The sequence below is a fragment of the Macrotis lagotis genome, chromosome 3 (assembly GCF_037893015.1).
Source record: "Macrotis lagotis isolate mMagLag1 chromosome 3, bilby.v1.9.chrom.fasta, whole genome shotgun sequence".
Lineage (NCBI taxonomy): Eukaryota > Metazoa > Chordata > Mammalia > Peramelemorphia > Peramelidae > Macrotis > Macrotis lagotis.
The window spans coordinates 31,577,182-31,593,488 of NC_133660.1; the positions used below are offsets into that span (position 1 = coordinate 31,577,182).

Sequence of the window (16,307 nt, forward strand, 5' to 3'; positions counted from 1 at the left end):
GGTTTGGGTTATGGTTTTGATTTTAGGGTTTTGTGACAGCACCTGATCATTTTACTCACATATTACATATACCTATTTACTCATCAATTATCCCCCCCATTAGAATGTAATTTCCTTGAGAGTAGGGACCATCAGTCAACCAATAAACAGGCATTTATAAAGCCTGTACCATGTACCAGACACTGTTGTAAGTTCAGAAGATACAGTGAAAGTAAGAGACAGTCTCTGCTCTCAAGAAGCTTACAGTCTAGTGGGGGATATGATATATATAAAAACAGTAATTTATCACATAGGATAAATTGGGGCTAATTTCAGAGAGAGGACACTAAGATATAGAAGTACAAGGAAAGGACTATTGTTGCTTACTGTAAGCACTTACTAGATCTTTGCTGAATGACAACTTGAGTTTGAGATGACTGTGGGATAGCTAGGTAAAGATGTTCAATGGGCAATTAGGAATGCATGCCTCAGGGTTTGAGAGGGAGATGAAGGCTAGTCATAGAGATTTATAAGTCATCTGTAAAGAGATAATAATGAACCAAGAGGAACTAGTTAGAGCACCCACAGAAACAGTAAAGAGATAGAAGAGGGTCCAGGGCAGAGCTCTGTGGATATCTGCACAAAATGGGCAGTATGGGAATAGTCTTTCAGCAGAGGAGACAAAGAAGGAACAGCAGATAACTAGGAGTATCAGGAAAACCCAGGGAGAACGGAATTACTGGGGAAAATGGGGCCTCACAGATTCAAGGGAAGCAAAAGAGGAGGACTGGAAAAGGCCTTTGGATGACAAGATCAGCAATAGCCCATTTTAGTTAGCATTTTAATAGAATCATTAAAATGGAAGCCAGATTACAAGGAATTTAGAAGTCAGTAGGAGAGGAAGAATGGAAAAGTGAGTTCTGCTTAGAAAACATGGAAAGACTTGCATGAACTGATACTGAGTGAAGTGAGCAAAAGCAGAATAACATTATACACATTAACAATAACATTGGAAGATGATCAACTATGAGGGACTTGCTCATTTTAAAAGAACAATAATCAAAGACAATTCTAAAAGACTCATTATGGAAAAAAACCATCTAAATCCACAGAAGGAACTATGGAGTTTAAATGCAGACCAAAAAAGTCTTGTGAATTTTTTCCCCCTCTAATGTTCTTTCACTATATGACTAATATGGAGCTATGTTTAGCATGATTATACATGTAGAGACTATATTAGATTGCTTTCTGTCAGGGGAAGGGGGGAGGAAAGGAAGATAGGTAGAAAATTGTGAAACTCAAAATTTTGCAAAAAAGAGATTATTAAAAATAAAAAAAAGCAATCTACCAAGACATGGAGAAGAAAGAAAGAAAGAAAGAAAGAAAGAAAGAAAGAAAGAAAGAAAGAAAGAAAGAAAGAAAGAAAAAGGAGAGAGAGAGAAAGAATAGAGAGAGAGAAAAGAAAAAAGAAAGGAAGAAAGAGAAAGAAAGAATAGAGAGAAAGAATAGAGAGAGAGAAAAGAAAAAAGAAAGAAAGAATAGAGAGAGAGAAAAAAGAAAAAAGAAAGAAAGAAAGAAAGAAAGAAAGAAAGAAAGAAAGAAAGAAAGAAAGAAAGAAAGAAAGAAAGAAAGAAAAAGAAAACATGGTAGGATGCAGTAGGGAGAAAAGAACAGGACAGTCTTACATGGAGTGGAGGGAAGCACAGTGTCAGGTGCTTTACAGATATCTTATTTAGTCCTCAATAACAGATTTTCCTCACAAAAATACTGGAGTGGTTTGCTATTTCCTTCTCTGGCTCATTGGACAGATGAGGAAACTGAGGCAAACAGAATTAAGTTACTTGTCCAGTGTTTCACATCTAGTAAGTATCTGAGGTCAGATTTGAACTTAGATTCTCCTGACTCTAGAGCTGACACTCTAGTCATTTCACCACTTAGTGCTATTATTATAATCTTCATTTTACAAATGAGGAAACTGAGGCAGGCAGCAGTTAAACTATTTGCCCAGGGTCATACATACATACATATATATGGTTTTTTTTTATTTTGGGGAGGGTTGCAAGGCAATGGGGTTAAGTGGCTTGCCCAAGGCCACACAACTAGGTACTTATTAAATGTCTGGGGTCGGATTTGAACTCAGGTACTCCTGACTCCAGAGCCGGTGCTTTATCCACTGTGCCACCTAGCTGCCCCAAACTCAGGTCTTCTTGATGCCAGGCCCAGTATTGTAATCAGTGGACCACTAGGCTGCCTCTATGAGATGAGTTAGAGAGTTCATTCCAGGTGAAGGGATCAGCAGAAGTCGTCATAGATGAAAGGTAGCTGGAGAAATAGACTTTCAAAGAACAACAAATGATCTAATTTAACTGGAGCACGAAGCGTTTCTAGGGGACTAAAGGATGCACAGATTTGGGCCAGGGCATGGAAGATCTTGTAATGCCAGGCTAAAGTTGGGAGGCACTGAGGGGTTTTAAACAGAAAGGTAACAAGGCTAAAACAATGTCATAGAAATGTGAATTTGGCAGAGTGCATAGAATGGGTTGGAGGACAAATGAATGATTGAAAGAAGATAAGAAGGGCTTACTATGTGTGAAGCCCTGAAGACAGAAATAGAACAAATAGTCCCTGTTGCCAAGCTGAGAGACTGGTAGCAGTGCAGATGGTCAGAAGGAAGTAGATAAAAGAATGATTTCAGGACATGGTGAACTGATTCTGTGGGAAGAAGCAAAAATAAGGACTAGCAGAATACAGTGGAAGGAGTTGCAGATGTGGACTCAGGGGTTTAAGTTCAAGCTCTGCCTCTGCCAAAACTTAACGGAAGGACACAAGTCATTCTCCTTTTTTGCTCCTGTTTCAACTATAAAATGAGCCCAGATGACTTCTGATCTAGGATTTATAATTACATGGTTGAAATCTACTTCAATGGAAGATCTGTGTGACCCAGAAGAAACAGATCATTAGAAAAGATGCAACTGGTGATTTGGGACATGTGCCAGGAGTGGGGGGGGGGGACTGCATACCAGCCATCTCTTTGAGTGAGACTAGACCTGGGGAGAGGAGTAAGAATTGGCTAGAGATCTGGAAGTCATCTGCTTCATTAGAATGAGTGAAAATACCAGAGGAGAGAAAAAGACCTGAAGGCCAGCGATTGTATCTGTGAACATTGGTGTTTAAATTAGGGAAGAGTCAGAGGAGCTGTCCAAAGTGACCAAAGAGTGGTCTGAGAGATGGGAGAACTGTAACCAGTGTGGTATCATGGAATCCAAAGGGTTCCAAAGACTTCAGAAAAAAAAAAAGAATGGGGGGCGGCTAGGTGGCTTAGTGGATAAAGCACTGGCCTTGGAGTCAGGAGTACCTGGATTCAAATCCGGTCTCAGACACTTAATAATTACCTAGCTGTGTGGCCTTGGACAAGCCACTTAACCCCATTCCCTTGCAAAAAAAAAAAAAATAAAGGCCACAGGATTTGATGAAGATTGGAGGATGATGGTGACCTTGGAGAGAGTAATCCAGCTGGATTTGTAAGGGTAGTGACCAGATTGCATAATGTTAAACAGTAAGGGCTTGGCAATGACCATAGATGACTTTTTGGACATATCAACTGGTCAGTGAAGGAGAAAAATGAAAGGTAGTTGTTTAAGGTCAAGGGGATAGTAGAGGAGAAGAAATTAGGAAGACGTGAATATGAGGCACTAAAATGACTTTAGGACTAATTTTCTCAAGCTTGTACTTCAAATGTGGATGAAATTTTCAAAGTTGGAGAAGAATGCCAAGTAAAATAAGGTGGTTTTAGTTGGAAGAAGCAAAAACCTCTCCTTTTCAACTCAACCATTTATAAAGACCTACTCTATGGCCTACTATGTGCTAAATGCTGAGAACAGAAAGACAAAAAACCCAAACCATTCCAGGCATTTAGATTCTTTGAGGGAGGAAACTAATCTGTATACAGATAAATGACTACAAAACATATACAAAGTGGGCGGCTAGGTGGCACAGTGGATAAAGCACCGGCTCTGGAGTCAGGAGTACCTGGGTTCAAATCCCATCTCAGACACTTAATAATTACCTAGCTGTGTGGCCTTGGGCAAGCCACTTAACCCCATTTGCCTTGCAAAAACCTAAATATGTATATATATATATATATATATATATATATATGTATATATATATATATATATACATATATATATATATATATACAAAGTAATTTTAGGGCTAGGGGATACAGAGAGAACACTGAGGAGGGAAGGATCAAGGGCTGCATTGGACAGTGATAACATTCCTCACCCATAGTCCCCTACTTCTCTAGCTGATAATGTTTGTCCTTTGTTCTCAAAGAGGACCATGATTTCAGGGGAGGTAATGCCATGACAAAGCACATAAATGGGGTTTGGGGGGGGTTGCTAAGTCACCAGCCTCACTTTCTCCTTCAGAGCCATTTGGGTCCAGTGGCCAGATATGACAACCAGAAATGGCCCTGGATGTGAGGTAGTCAGGGTTAATCGGCTTGCCCAAGGTCACACAGGTAGAACGTGTCAAGTGTCTCAAGTCAGATTCCAATTCCCATCTTCCTGTCTCCAAGGCCAGTGATCTATCTATTGTACCATCTAGCCTGTTTCATCAATTATTTACTATAATTGTGACTGTTGTTATTATATCTTCATTGCTGGAGGACGGAGGAGTATTTCTTTCTCATGGGGCTGAGTGGCTACATCACAGACCAAGTGGGCTGATGGTAATTACTACCTGAATTGGAGGCAGTGGAATGGAGGAAATAGAAATCTGGGGATCCAGGAGCATTATCTTTGCTTGCTCTTTGAGAGGCAAAATGACTCTGGCATCCACTGCATCCTGGGAGAAGGTGTCACAGGAAGGTACCACCCTAGTAACTCTGGAGATAGAGAAGCAGAACTTGAAGATGGTGCACGCTGTGTCCCTCTCTGACATGGCAGTTTGATTACAGTCAGCCCTTGCAGATGCCAACTGTGAGGAAACCAACTGGGATGCCTTGGCAAGACTGATTTCTTTTCATGATCCACCATCTGCTCCTTTAGACCCATTAACTTGAGGCCAGAAGTAGACAGAGCTAAGGGTAGACAGAATACCAGGAAGAACCAAGCCTATCAGCTTAATGTAAGAGGGGAAAGGAAGGAAGCAGCATTGATATCATGTTGACGATGTGCCAGACACTGTGCCACCTCTTTTTTATACTTTTCTCATTTGATCCTCACAGAAACCTGTGAGATAACAGTTCTGATGATCCCTATTTTATAGATGAATAAACTTAAGTCATGAAATGACTTGCCTAAGGGTTACCCAGTTAGGTTACCTGAAGGCCAATTTGCCCCAGTCCTCCTCACTCCAAGCCCTGTACTCTATCCACTGTACCACTCACCTGTCTCATCTATCTTGATATGAACAAAATGTGCCCCTTTATTTGTGAAAGCTGCAAATAGTTTGCAGGTTAAGTTTGCTTTCTCTTGTGGATCATAGGGTCATGGATTTAGATCTAGAAGAATCCTAAGAAGTCATTTTGTCTAGCCCCATATTTTAAAGCTAAGGAATATGAGACCCAGAGAATGCAATTCTCCCAAGGTTTGTTGATGGTAGAATCAGCATTGGACCCCAACACCCACTAATTCCAAGTCTAATGATTACTTTTTTCCATTGCACAATAGTCATTTCTTAAACACCTACTGTGTGCCAATAACTATGTCAAGGGCCAGGAATTTGTCAAGAAAAGCAAAAACGGTCTCCACCCAAGGCAATCAACCTTTATTAAATGCCTTTGGTGTGCCAAACACTGTGCTAATTAACTAAAAGATAATCTAGGCCCTCAAGTAGCTTCTAATACAAAGGAAGCACCCCCACACCTCCGGAATCTTGTTTCATGGAGATGATACCAGGTTGGACAGAGATGCAAAGAGACTATGCTTTGGGAGCTCCCCGCTTCACTCCTTTGTGTAAAATTGTGAGTTCCACATTTTCCTTCCTTATTCCTTTCCCTCTGGTTCCCCAGTATAGCAAACAATCTGATGGAAGTTACACGTGTACAATCATGCTAAACATATTTCCAAATTGGTCATTCCTTAGCATTAGTAAAGGCATTTATTCAGAAAGTATAGCAACAACAGTCATTACATCCGTAAACATGGTGAAGCTGTCCCACAAATATACACAGTATCCATGGGAAAAGTGTGCATCATGCTCTTTCAGGGCCAGGATTCATGAATGAGATTTGGGTCTCTGGGTCTTAGTTTAAAGCTGAAGGCTGTTATTTGAGAAGCCACTTGGCTTGGCTCTTCCAAACCTGGCTCTAGAAATTAGGCTTCTCCCAGAAAGCCTTTTTGGATTGTCTTGAAAAAAAAAAAGCGCTTATGTTCCTAGGAAGGTGGGGGAGGAATGGATTGTAAAACTCACAGAACAATGACCTCCCTGGTCAGAGTCTGATTAGGAACAACAAACCAAGTCGTTTTTTATCCCCATAAAACAGGGAATAATAGGTTTATGAATTTAGTTCATTATCCCCAAGAAGTAATAGGGACTCTATTAGTGACAGGGATTTAAGATAAATTTTTGGATGACAAAAACTGTCATTAGATCCATTGTACTGTTGAGAAGAACTAAGTCATTCATAGTTGAAATTTTTTGTTTTGTTTTTAGATTTTTGCAAGGCAAATGGGGTTAAGTGGCTTGCCTAAGGTCACACAGCTAGGAAATTATTAAGTGTCTGAGCTGGATTTGAACCCAGGTACTCCTGACTCCAGGGCTGGTGCCATAGTTGAAATTTGAACAATGTTACTGCAGTCACTGTGTCCAAAGTTCTCCTGGTTCTGATTATTTCACTTTGCATTAGTCCATTTAAGTCTAATTTTTCCTGAGAGCATCCTTAGAGCAACAATAGTGCTCCATTACATTCATATACAACTTGCTAATGTTCAGCTATTCCCCAATTGATAGGCATTCCCTCAATTTTTCAATTCTTTGCCACCATGAAAAGTGCTGCTATATTTTTGTGCATGTAGATCCTTTCCCTCTGATGATCTCCTTGGGTTACAGACCTTGTGGAGGTATTGAGGAGCTCCCATTCTAACAGCCTGTGAATAATTATGTACAAACAAGATGTATTCAGAGCAGATGGAAGGTAATCCAAGAGGGGAAGGCATGAAGTAGCTGGAAGGCCAGGAAAGGCTTCCTTAGAGGAAGCCAGAGAACCCAGAAGGCAGTGTGTGGGGGTGGAGATGGAGCATCTCAGGCGACAGTGCAGCTCCTCCAAGATGCAGTACCCATACTCTGGGTGGTTGCATTTCTCATGTTTCTCTGTTTGGGGACTGAGCCCCGAAATTCTCTTAGGGGTTTTCTTTTTTGCACTGATTCCCGATTGTTAGTCTTTTGACATTGGTAACATCTAGAAAGGTGACTAGACACTATTTCTCCTTTTTTTTCAAGTTATTCTGAACTTGACAAACATAAACATTTCCATAGATTGTGTAGGAATATTGTAAATGAAACCATGAATCTTGTGTGTCGTGTGTGTATATGCTAAATCCAACAATGTCAAAGGTTCTATTTGTGTTTCCCTATCTACCTATTGCTTTTAAAAAATGCTTTTCTTTCATGCTTGCCTTTCTCACCATTTCTTCATATGCCTACCAGTAGTTCTTCGGGGTGCCTGACCTTCCAGATCCCCTCCAACAATTCCCTTTTTCCCATTTTGTCACTTTTGCCTCCACCGGGGGAGGAGACGGCACGTCCCAGTCGTTTTCGCTTGAATTTCTCGTTTGAATCATGCAAAGCATTTTTGATCCGAATATTGAATACCTTTCGGAAAGTGCCCATCGTTCTCTTTTGGCGGCTTGTTCACTGGAGACGGTCACACACACGCGCGCGCGCACGGACACACACTCACACATACGCACACACGCGCGCGCGCACGGACACACACTCACACATACGCACACACGCGCGCACGGACACACACTGACACATACGCACACACGCGCGCACGGACACACACTCACACATACGCACACACGCGCGCACGGACACACACACTCACACATACACACACACGCGCGCACGGACACACACACACACACACACGCGCGCACGGACACACACACACACACACACACACACACAAGCGCACACACACACGCACGCGTCACCTGTGCGGGCGGCTGGTTGGCTTCTCCGCGGCGGGCCAGGCTGGGGGCGGGGGCTCGGGCGGGCAGGGCCCCCGTGTCCGGGCCGGGCCGCCACCTCACAGAGGCCCGTGACAAGGCCGGGCGCGCGGGGCAGGGGGCGGCACGGCCGCGGCACTGCCCGAAACCCCTCCCGCCGGGGAGGAGCGCCCCGCGGCCGGGGTGCATGGGCCCGCGAGGGGCGGGAGGCCTCCTGGCTGGTGGGTGCCCGGGGCCCCGGGCCGGGGGGGGGGGGGCCGTCCCTGGGGCCCGGGCCCCCTCCCCACCAGCACGGGGGGGGAGGGGCGGCGCGCGCCGGGGGGGGGGGGGCACCGTAGTCAAAGGGACCCTCGGGGCACACGTTTTACAGATGGGGGAAGCTGAGGCCCGGAAGCGCTAAAGCAGCGGTCTCGGGGGGCCGCCCCGAGGACCCCCGGGCCCGCCGCCCCGCAGCGCCGTCGCCGCCGCTCCCGCCGCCGCCCGCCCGGCACAGCCGCCTGCGCCAAGGCCTCCCGCCGCCCGGCGCCCGGGGCCCGCGCCTGCGCGCCAGCCCGTCCAGCCCGGCCGCCGCGCGCGCCGCCGCGCGCCCCGCCCCGCGGCCCGGCCCGCGCCCCGCCCCCGGCCCCGCCTCGCTCCGCCCCTCCAGCGGCCGCCCGCGCCTTCGAGATCTTTCCGGAACGCCGGCGGCGCCGTTGCCCGAGCAGCGCCGGAAGCGGCCCAAGGCCAAGCGGGCGGCCGCCGCGCCGGGGGGGGAGGGGGCGCGGCCTCGGAGCGGCGGCGCGCGCGGCGGCCGGGCGGCGGCGCGCGCGGGCGCGGAGGGCGCGGGCGCGGAGGGCGCAGGCGCGGAGCCCAGTAACTGCCGGCTCGCGGCTGCCGAACCGCAGTGGGCGGCGGAGGCTCGGCGGCGAGCGGCGGACGGCCCGGCCCGGCCCCTGTTCCCTCCCGGCTCGGCCCCGGCCCCGGCCCCGGCCCCGGCCCCCCGCCCCCGGCCCGCGGGCCCCTCCTCGCCCCTCGCAGCCCCAGCGGCGAGCCCGCAGCAGGAGCCCCTCCCAGCGCGGCGGCGGCGGCGGCGGCGGCGGCATGTCTGTGGTGGGCATCGACCTCGGCTTCCTCAACTGCTACATCGCCGTGGCGCGCAGCGGCGGCATCGAGACCATCGCCAACGAGTACAGCGACCGCTGCACCCCGTGAGTGCGGCCCGGGGGCGTGGGGGGGCGAGTGACCTTGGGAGGGCGGCCGCGCACAAAGGGGGCCGCGCGCCCCCGAAGTTTGTTGGCAGAGGCCCGTGGGGGAGCGGGGGGGGGCAGGCGCCCCGACAGGAAGCGGCGGAGTGCAAGCACACGCGCCGCGGCCCTCCTCGGGCGGGGGGCATTGGGGGCGCACGGGGCCTCAGGACAGCTTCAGTTCGGCAGGCCAGTGTGCCTTGGAAGCACACACTTTACCCACCAGGCTGTTTTGGGTTGATGGTGGCCATCAGATTGGTTTTTAGAAAATGTGCCCCCCTTTCTGGGTGTATATTACTGTTATGTACATATATGTGTGTGTGTACATACGTGTATGTACATATGTGTACGCATGTGTGTCTGCATTATCCTGTTGGCTGGTGTCCCTCCTCAGAGCTTTCCCACTCCCTTCCCTGCGGCTCACTGACTGCAGACGCCGTGGACTCGCCGTCCAGAGGGGCCGCATGGGGTGGTCCTTGCAGAAGGATGGGCAGGGGTGGAAGCCGGCCCCCTTTTCTGCAGCCTCCAGACCTGAAGGGTTGAAGGCTGGCAAAGCTTGGCAGGGCAGAGGCTAAAGGGACAAAGACGCAAAGCAAGACTTGGACACATGGAGCAGACAGGGAGGACTCCCTTTAACCCTGCAAAAACTACATTTGACGTCTGTAGGGCACTGGCTAGGGACCGTCCGCCTGGCCATTGTGGGCTCTGATGGTGGAAAGCCTCCCCAGCCTGGGGACTGCTCGACTCCCAGTCCCCCGTTGCCTTGAGATTGGAGGTAGACGGACAAGCCGGATGGCTTCTGTGGACTGAAAAGGCTCGGGAAAGGCAGTGAGGCTTGTGAAAAAGAAAGTGAGCCCAGGTAGTAAAGAGAAAATCGAGACTAAAAAAGATGTTGGTAAATTTGAAATTGCAAAGCACTTTGTTAGATACGTAATCTCTACACTGTGACATAGGTGCTTTATTATATCCATTTTACTGATGAAAGGCCCAGAAAGGTTGTGACTTGCCACTTGTGTCTGAGACAGGATTCAAACTCTCAGGTCTTGTATACTCCAGGGGCCCTATCATGACCAAAAAGAAAGCTGGAGGATCCTGGTTGTGATGTATTCTCTGCCTGGAGCTGTACTCCTAAACTACTAAGGCCCTGTGTCAGAGCCTTTGACCATCTGTCTGTGCATCTCTTTATCTTTGGATGGCCATTCTTTCCACAAACATTCTTTGAATACTTCTATCTGAAAAGGCACATTTTGGGTAGGGCCCCATTTGTCTTCTAAAAAAACATCCAGATATTTCATAGCAGACTTTGAATTAGCTGTCTTCTAAGAAAAAAAATCTAAATTGATAAAAAAGGAAAGCACCTATTAATTATTCATGTCTAGCGATATTGTAGTTTTTCAAGACATCCATGTTGTGTTTAAAGAACAATTTAGGAACTTTGAGTCAATTGTGTTGCAGTAAAGATCACCAAATGAATCCAGACACACTTCTGAAATGTCAGGTGCTTTGCAAAGCTAAGGAAATAGTCTGAAGTAGGCACCCTCTAGTAGGGGAACAAGATATGTGGAAACTAGAGGGAGCGTTGAATCATGCCACTTTAGTCTGTCCATCTTCCAGAGCTCAAAGGACACCTGATCCATCCAGACCCATTCTTTCTCATTAACACAGAGAGAGAGGTTCAGTAGGAGTGGGGCTGGGTGAAGTGCCCTTGGTTTCAGAATGTTCTAATAGAAATGATTTCTTAGCCATTCCCCCCTTCCCCCACCTTCTTGAGGGCATGTACCCAGTGCCTTTTCCACAGTTTAGATCCTTGGAAACCAGGTGCTCTCGCAGTTGTGTGCCCAGCGGGGTCTGTTAGGGCAGCTCTCGCCCAAGTGGAAAATTACCTTTGGCACCTACGCATTCCTTCTTTGGGCAGCTAGATGGCATCAGAGGGCAGTGCCAGGAGTCTGGAAAGGCTCCTCTGCCTGAATTCAAATCGGGCCTCAGCCACTTATCAGCTGAAGGACCCCAGGCAAGTCACCCTCTCAGCCTCAGTTTCCCTTATCTGTCAGATGAGCTGGAGAAGGAAATGGCAAAAACATGTCTTTTGCCAAGAAAACTCCAAATGGGGTCCCAAAGCATCAATTGAATTATTTCAAAAATTGCCTGGTTCCAGATCATTTCAAGGTGAAGCCTCTGTTACGAAAATTCTCTAATCTCCTGAATTACTTCAGGCCCGCACATTGATTGAGGGCCTTCTATGTGAATGAAGCCCTACTTGGTGCAGGGGAATATCTTAGCAGAAAAAATATCATCCAAGAACTGGAAATCACATCACTACACTGTAACTCAGAAAATTATTTAGGGGGTGTGGGACATGTTCTGGTGACCTTAGAGGTTAAGATGTAACATGCTGGGTTGAGGGAGGAAAGGAAGAACAGTTTTTGTTCCAGTTACAGGCAGTTGGGGATGGAGGAAAGGCATGACGGTAGAAAGCCGGATAAGGTTTCCTAAGAATTGAAGGCGGGACAGCTAGGTGGCACAGTGGATAGAGCACCAGCCCTAGAGTCAGGAGTACCTGAGTTCAAATCTGACCTCAGACACTTAATGATGACGTAGCTGTGTGGCCTTGGGCAAGTCACTTAACCCCATTTGCCTTGCCAAAAAACCCTAAAAATAATTTTTGTATTAAACAGATGAAAAATCCCTGAACCAACCCCCTGCCCTTCAGGAATTTGTTATTTAACAAAAGAATGTAGTGTGTTAATCCTTATAAGGGCCCCTAGTGTCATTGATATTTGTTGACTATTCTGTAGAATTTATCTCCTTGGGGACCAGAACTGTCTCTCTTTTTTGGTTTTGAATCACTAATGACCTCCAGGTTAGTAAATATTTAACAATTGTTTAATGAGGAAAAGCAAAGTTTGAACAGCTCCTGTTTCGATGTTGGAGAATGTGTTTTGGATTTATTTTTATTTTTTGTTTTTTTACTCCCCAGATGAGGTACATACTAAGACTATAGGTGCTTTTCATTTTGGTTCCAAGGAAGCCTCTGGCCCAGAAATCTTCCTAAGAAAATCTAGAACTCTTTGAGTCATACTTGCCTGGGGAGAGTACTGAAAGATTAAGAGACTTGCAAGTGAAATGGGTGCCAGTCCTCTGGGATGTTGCTACTGGGAGGAGGGACATAGCAAGTGTTTACTGAGAAGTGAATAAGGATAATCTAAAAAAAGAGAAGGATGATGGAGGAGTTGGGAGATGCCTCTAGAATAAGGTGGCACTTGAACTGAGTCTTGCAGGAAATGAGGGGTCTCCGGTAGGGCCCAGAGACTGGAGAGAGAACCCTGTGTGCAGGGTCATTTGCCTTGAAACTGAGAGGTCTTGCGGGGAGCAAATGCTGTGTGGAAAGATAATCTCAAGCCAGATGGCAGCTGCTTCAGTTGCCGAGCGGAGGAGCCCAGCTGCCAGGCCCCACTTCCCATGCCACACACTTTAAATCCCCTCCTCCTCTTGGAGGAGCTGCTGCGGCATTTCAGGCTCTTGGGCAGCAGCGACCCCAGGCCTTGTGCCTCCGTGAAATTCAGGTATGGGAGGCTTGATGGGTCTTCCTAATTAAGGCCATCACTTTCGTCACTGTACTTTTCTGTTTCTAGACTGTATTTTTAAGAGACATTTCCTGGCTTGTTTACTGTAGGTATGCAGTAGATACTGAGGTTTGTTGAGATTCTCAGTGCATTTTGAATAAAGTTCGAGGGATTAAAGTTTACATTTTCCCTCTAAATTTGTGTTGACTGTGATATCTTTAAAAAGAAGATTAAGAGGTCTGATTGTGAGGTTCTTTGGAACCTTGTTTTTAAATTATTTTTGAAACTTTAAATATCATTGGCTTCCTTTGTAATCCTATATATTTTACTTTATGCATTTCAACATTTCAAGAAAAAAGATTCAGAAAAACTGCCTAAAAATCCATGACACACAGAGCATTTGTCTTAAAAAATGCCTTTGACTCTTTTAACATTACTGTTTAAGACTTTTGATTAAAGAAGGTAGTTAAAATGAGCAAGATAACTTTTAAAATTAGTAGTAGCTTATATATCTATTTAAAAGTAATTTTTAACAGTTTTAGGAGCCTATGTTATATAAAGTGAGGGCCATAATATACGTACTTGTAGCAGAAATGTACATTAACAGACAAAAAAGGAAAAGATTTACAAAATTAGGCTACCTAAACTTGGAGTCCTTTTGTTGTCAAGTCAGTGCATTTCCTTCCATGTTACCATTTAACCAGAAAAAAAATGATTCCCTTTGGACCAGGAGGGCTGCCTGAACAACATAGATGGACCGGCTTCCACTTAATGCTCCTGCAAAATTCTGAAAGTTGGCTCAAGATGACCAAAAAATACAATGAGAACCTAAAGTAAGTGTCAGTTTCTCCTCCAGGCCAATGAGTCCAGCCTTGATGGCCTGGTAACCTGCAGGGTTTTGTGACCTGGGGCAGCAGGTGTGGAGGACTCCTTTCCAAGGGAAGGACATCAAAAGTGCTGGCAGCCCGGAACCACAGAGAGGGAGGGTCCTAAAGATGCAGGGCTCACACCCCAAGATTCAGGGGAGTCTAACCTCAGAAGAGAAGGTATGAGGATTTGAACCCCCCCCCCACTTCATCCCACCCTTATACTACACATAAAAAAATGGAAGAAGGAACCTGTCTCAAAAGGAACAAAGTCCCAATTCAGGAGCTTAAGATGATTGACAAATTCATGGAAACATTATCCAGGTTCACCAGATAAATCCCCAAAAGAGAAAAGCTAACTAACAATTTGGGCAGAGACTTAAAGTTTGGGGTGGAGTGGGGGGGGGGGGGAGAATGAATTTTCCAAAAGAACTGTGTGAATAACTAGAAAAAAAAGGATCAAAATGAAATTAAAAATTTTGGAGAAAAGAATTTGGAAGAAAAAGTGTAGCTTAGAAGAGAACTCATTAAAATAAACCTTACCCAAGTAATAGACCACCTGAAAACTAGGGTAGACCAAACATGAGACTGCAACAAAAAATTAGAACAAAAAACAAAATGGGCTGGTGGATTAATAAGAGATCCGATATCAAGAACAACCGGACCTGGCAAGTAAATGAAGAAGAGAGTATTTAAGCATCATTGGACACCCTGATAACTGTGATCAATTAAAAATCCTGGACACTATTTTAGAAAGTCTAATCCATGAAAAGAGAAATCCCGGGTGTGTTTGAAAAAAACTGAGAAGCCCCTATCAAAGAAAAAAAAATCAAAATGAATATCTACAGAGAAGTTCAGATAATGAGATCATAGAATCACACAAGACCTGGAAACTTGTACTCTGAGAGATGCTGGAATGTGGTATTCAGAGAAGTTTATAACCACTAATAGCTTATCCTGCAAAACTTTAATCTTTTACAGGAGGGGAAAAAAATGTACCAATAATGGAAAAAAGAACTTTCAAACATTTATATGAAAAGATCATTTCTGAATAGGAGTTTTGAAATACAAACCCAAGACTCCAAAGAAACTTAAGTTATTTGAGATTTTAGAAGCTATTTGATGATGTAGTGGGTATTATTCTAATTGGAGAAGAAACTAGTGTAGTGTTAATATCCTCAGTGGGATTTAAATTGAGGGAATTATATCAGTAATATATAAGAACAGATCCTGAGGAGTGGATTGCTTTTTTTCTGAGCTTAGGAGGCAAGTATAAGAGGATTGCTTTCTTCTCATGAATGGGAGTTTGAGAAGAATAGTTAGGAAGGGGAGCAAATGGGGGGGGGGGGGTCGCTGAATGAACATGAGATGAATCTCAGTTTTGTGAACCAAAACAAAGGAGGGTTGAACCATACTCAAGGTGTCTGCTGTGGAAATTCATCAAACCCAACATGGGGGTAGAAAGCTGTAGGTTAGGAGGGACAGTAAGAAGGAAAATAAGGAAAACAAACTTTCTGATCCAAATTCTTAAGAAAGTAAAGGGAGAGGGGAAAAAACAAATTTGAGGGAGTGACTTTGATTACTTCTGAGACAGTTGGGGAATGACTGAACAAATGGTGGTATATAAATAATGGAATATTCCTACTATAGAAGAAACAGTGAGACAATTTCAGAAAATAATGGAAAGTACAAACAGATGGTAGAGTTATCCAAGATACCAGTTTATTAAGGGATAGGTAGCATTGTGGAAAAAAAAAAAACATTTTGAAAAGGTTGAAGAACTCTGATCAATGCATTGACCAACTTTGTCTTCAGAGAACATAAAAGAGTCTGTTATCCATCTCTTCCCAGATAGGTATTGGAAGCAAGGTGAATAAAGAGGCAGGTATTTTTTTGGTTAAGGACCATTGTATGTAAATTTACTTGGTTTGATTGGATTGTATGGTACAAGATAACTTCCCCCCCACCCCCAGTCTTGATTAATGGGGGGGAGGTCAAGGCGAAGGAGTGTTAGCCATAGAAATATGCCAAAAAAGAAGGGCCATTGAAACATCTTTTAAATGCACGAAGTAGGAATTACTATTGTGTTATACAGATGTGATAAAGTGGACAGTTTTAGAAAAAGCTGGGAAAGCTTGAAATGGGCAGAACCAGGAGAGCAAGTTATATATTAACTACAATATACAGAGGTTAAGCTTTGTATGGATAGGAGGTGTTGCAGAGGATAGAACTAGGAAGACTCAATTCATGAGTTCAAATTTGGCCTTGGGTACCTCTTAGTAGCTGTAACTCCATGGCAAGTCACTTAACCCTATTTATCTCAGTTTTACTCATCTGTCAAATTATGCTGGAGAAGAAGTTGGCAAACCACTCCAGTATCTTTGCCAAGAATGTCCTAAATGAGGGCATGTAGGGTTGGACATGACTAAACGAGCAGCTTGGAAAGACCTCAGAAATTGTTGGTGGTTATGATCAACCAAAGCTGCAGAGGAA

General features: G+C 45.2%; 1 protein-coding gene across 2 annotated transcripts in view; it reads left to right on the plus strand.

The window, feature by feature from the left end:
- Positions 1-8,987: 8,987 nt before the first annotated feature.
- LOC141517410 (heat shock 70 kDa protein 4L) overlaps positions 8,988-16,307 on the plus strand; it is a 63,451-nt gene continuing 56,131 nt past the window's right edge. The window contains exon 1 of one of the 2 annotated variants that reach the window (XM_074228381.1): positions 8,988-9,349. In XM_074228381.1, the coding sequence (XP_074084482.1) occupies positions 9,243-9,349 (107 nt within the window). In that variant the 5' untranslated portion in view covers positions 8,988-9,242. The remainder of the gene's footprint in view (positions 9,350-16,307) is intronic. The other variant, XM_074228380.1, reaches the window with a different exon arrangement.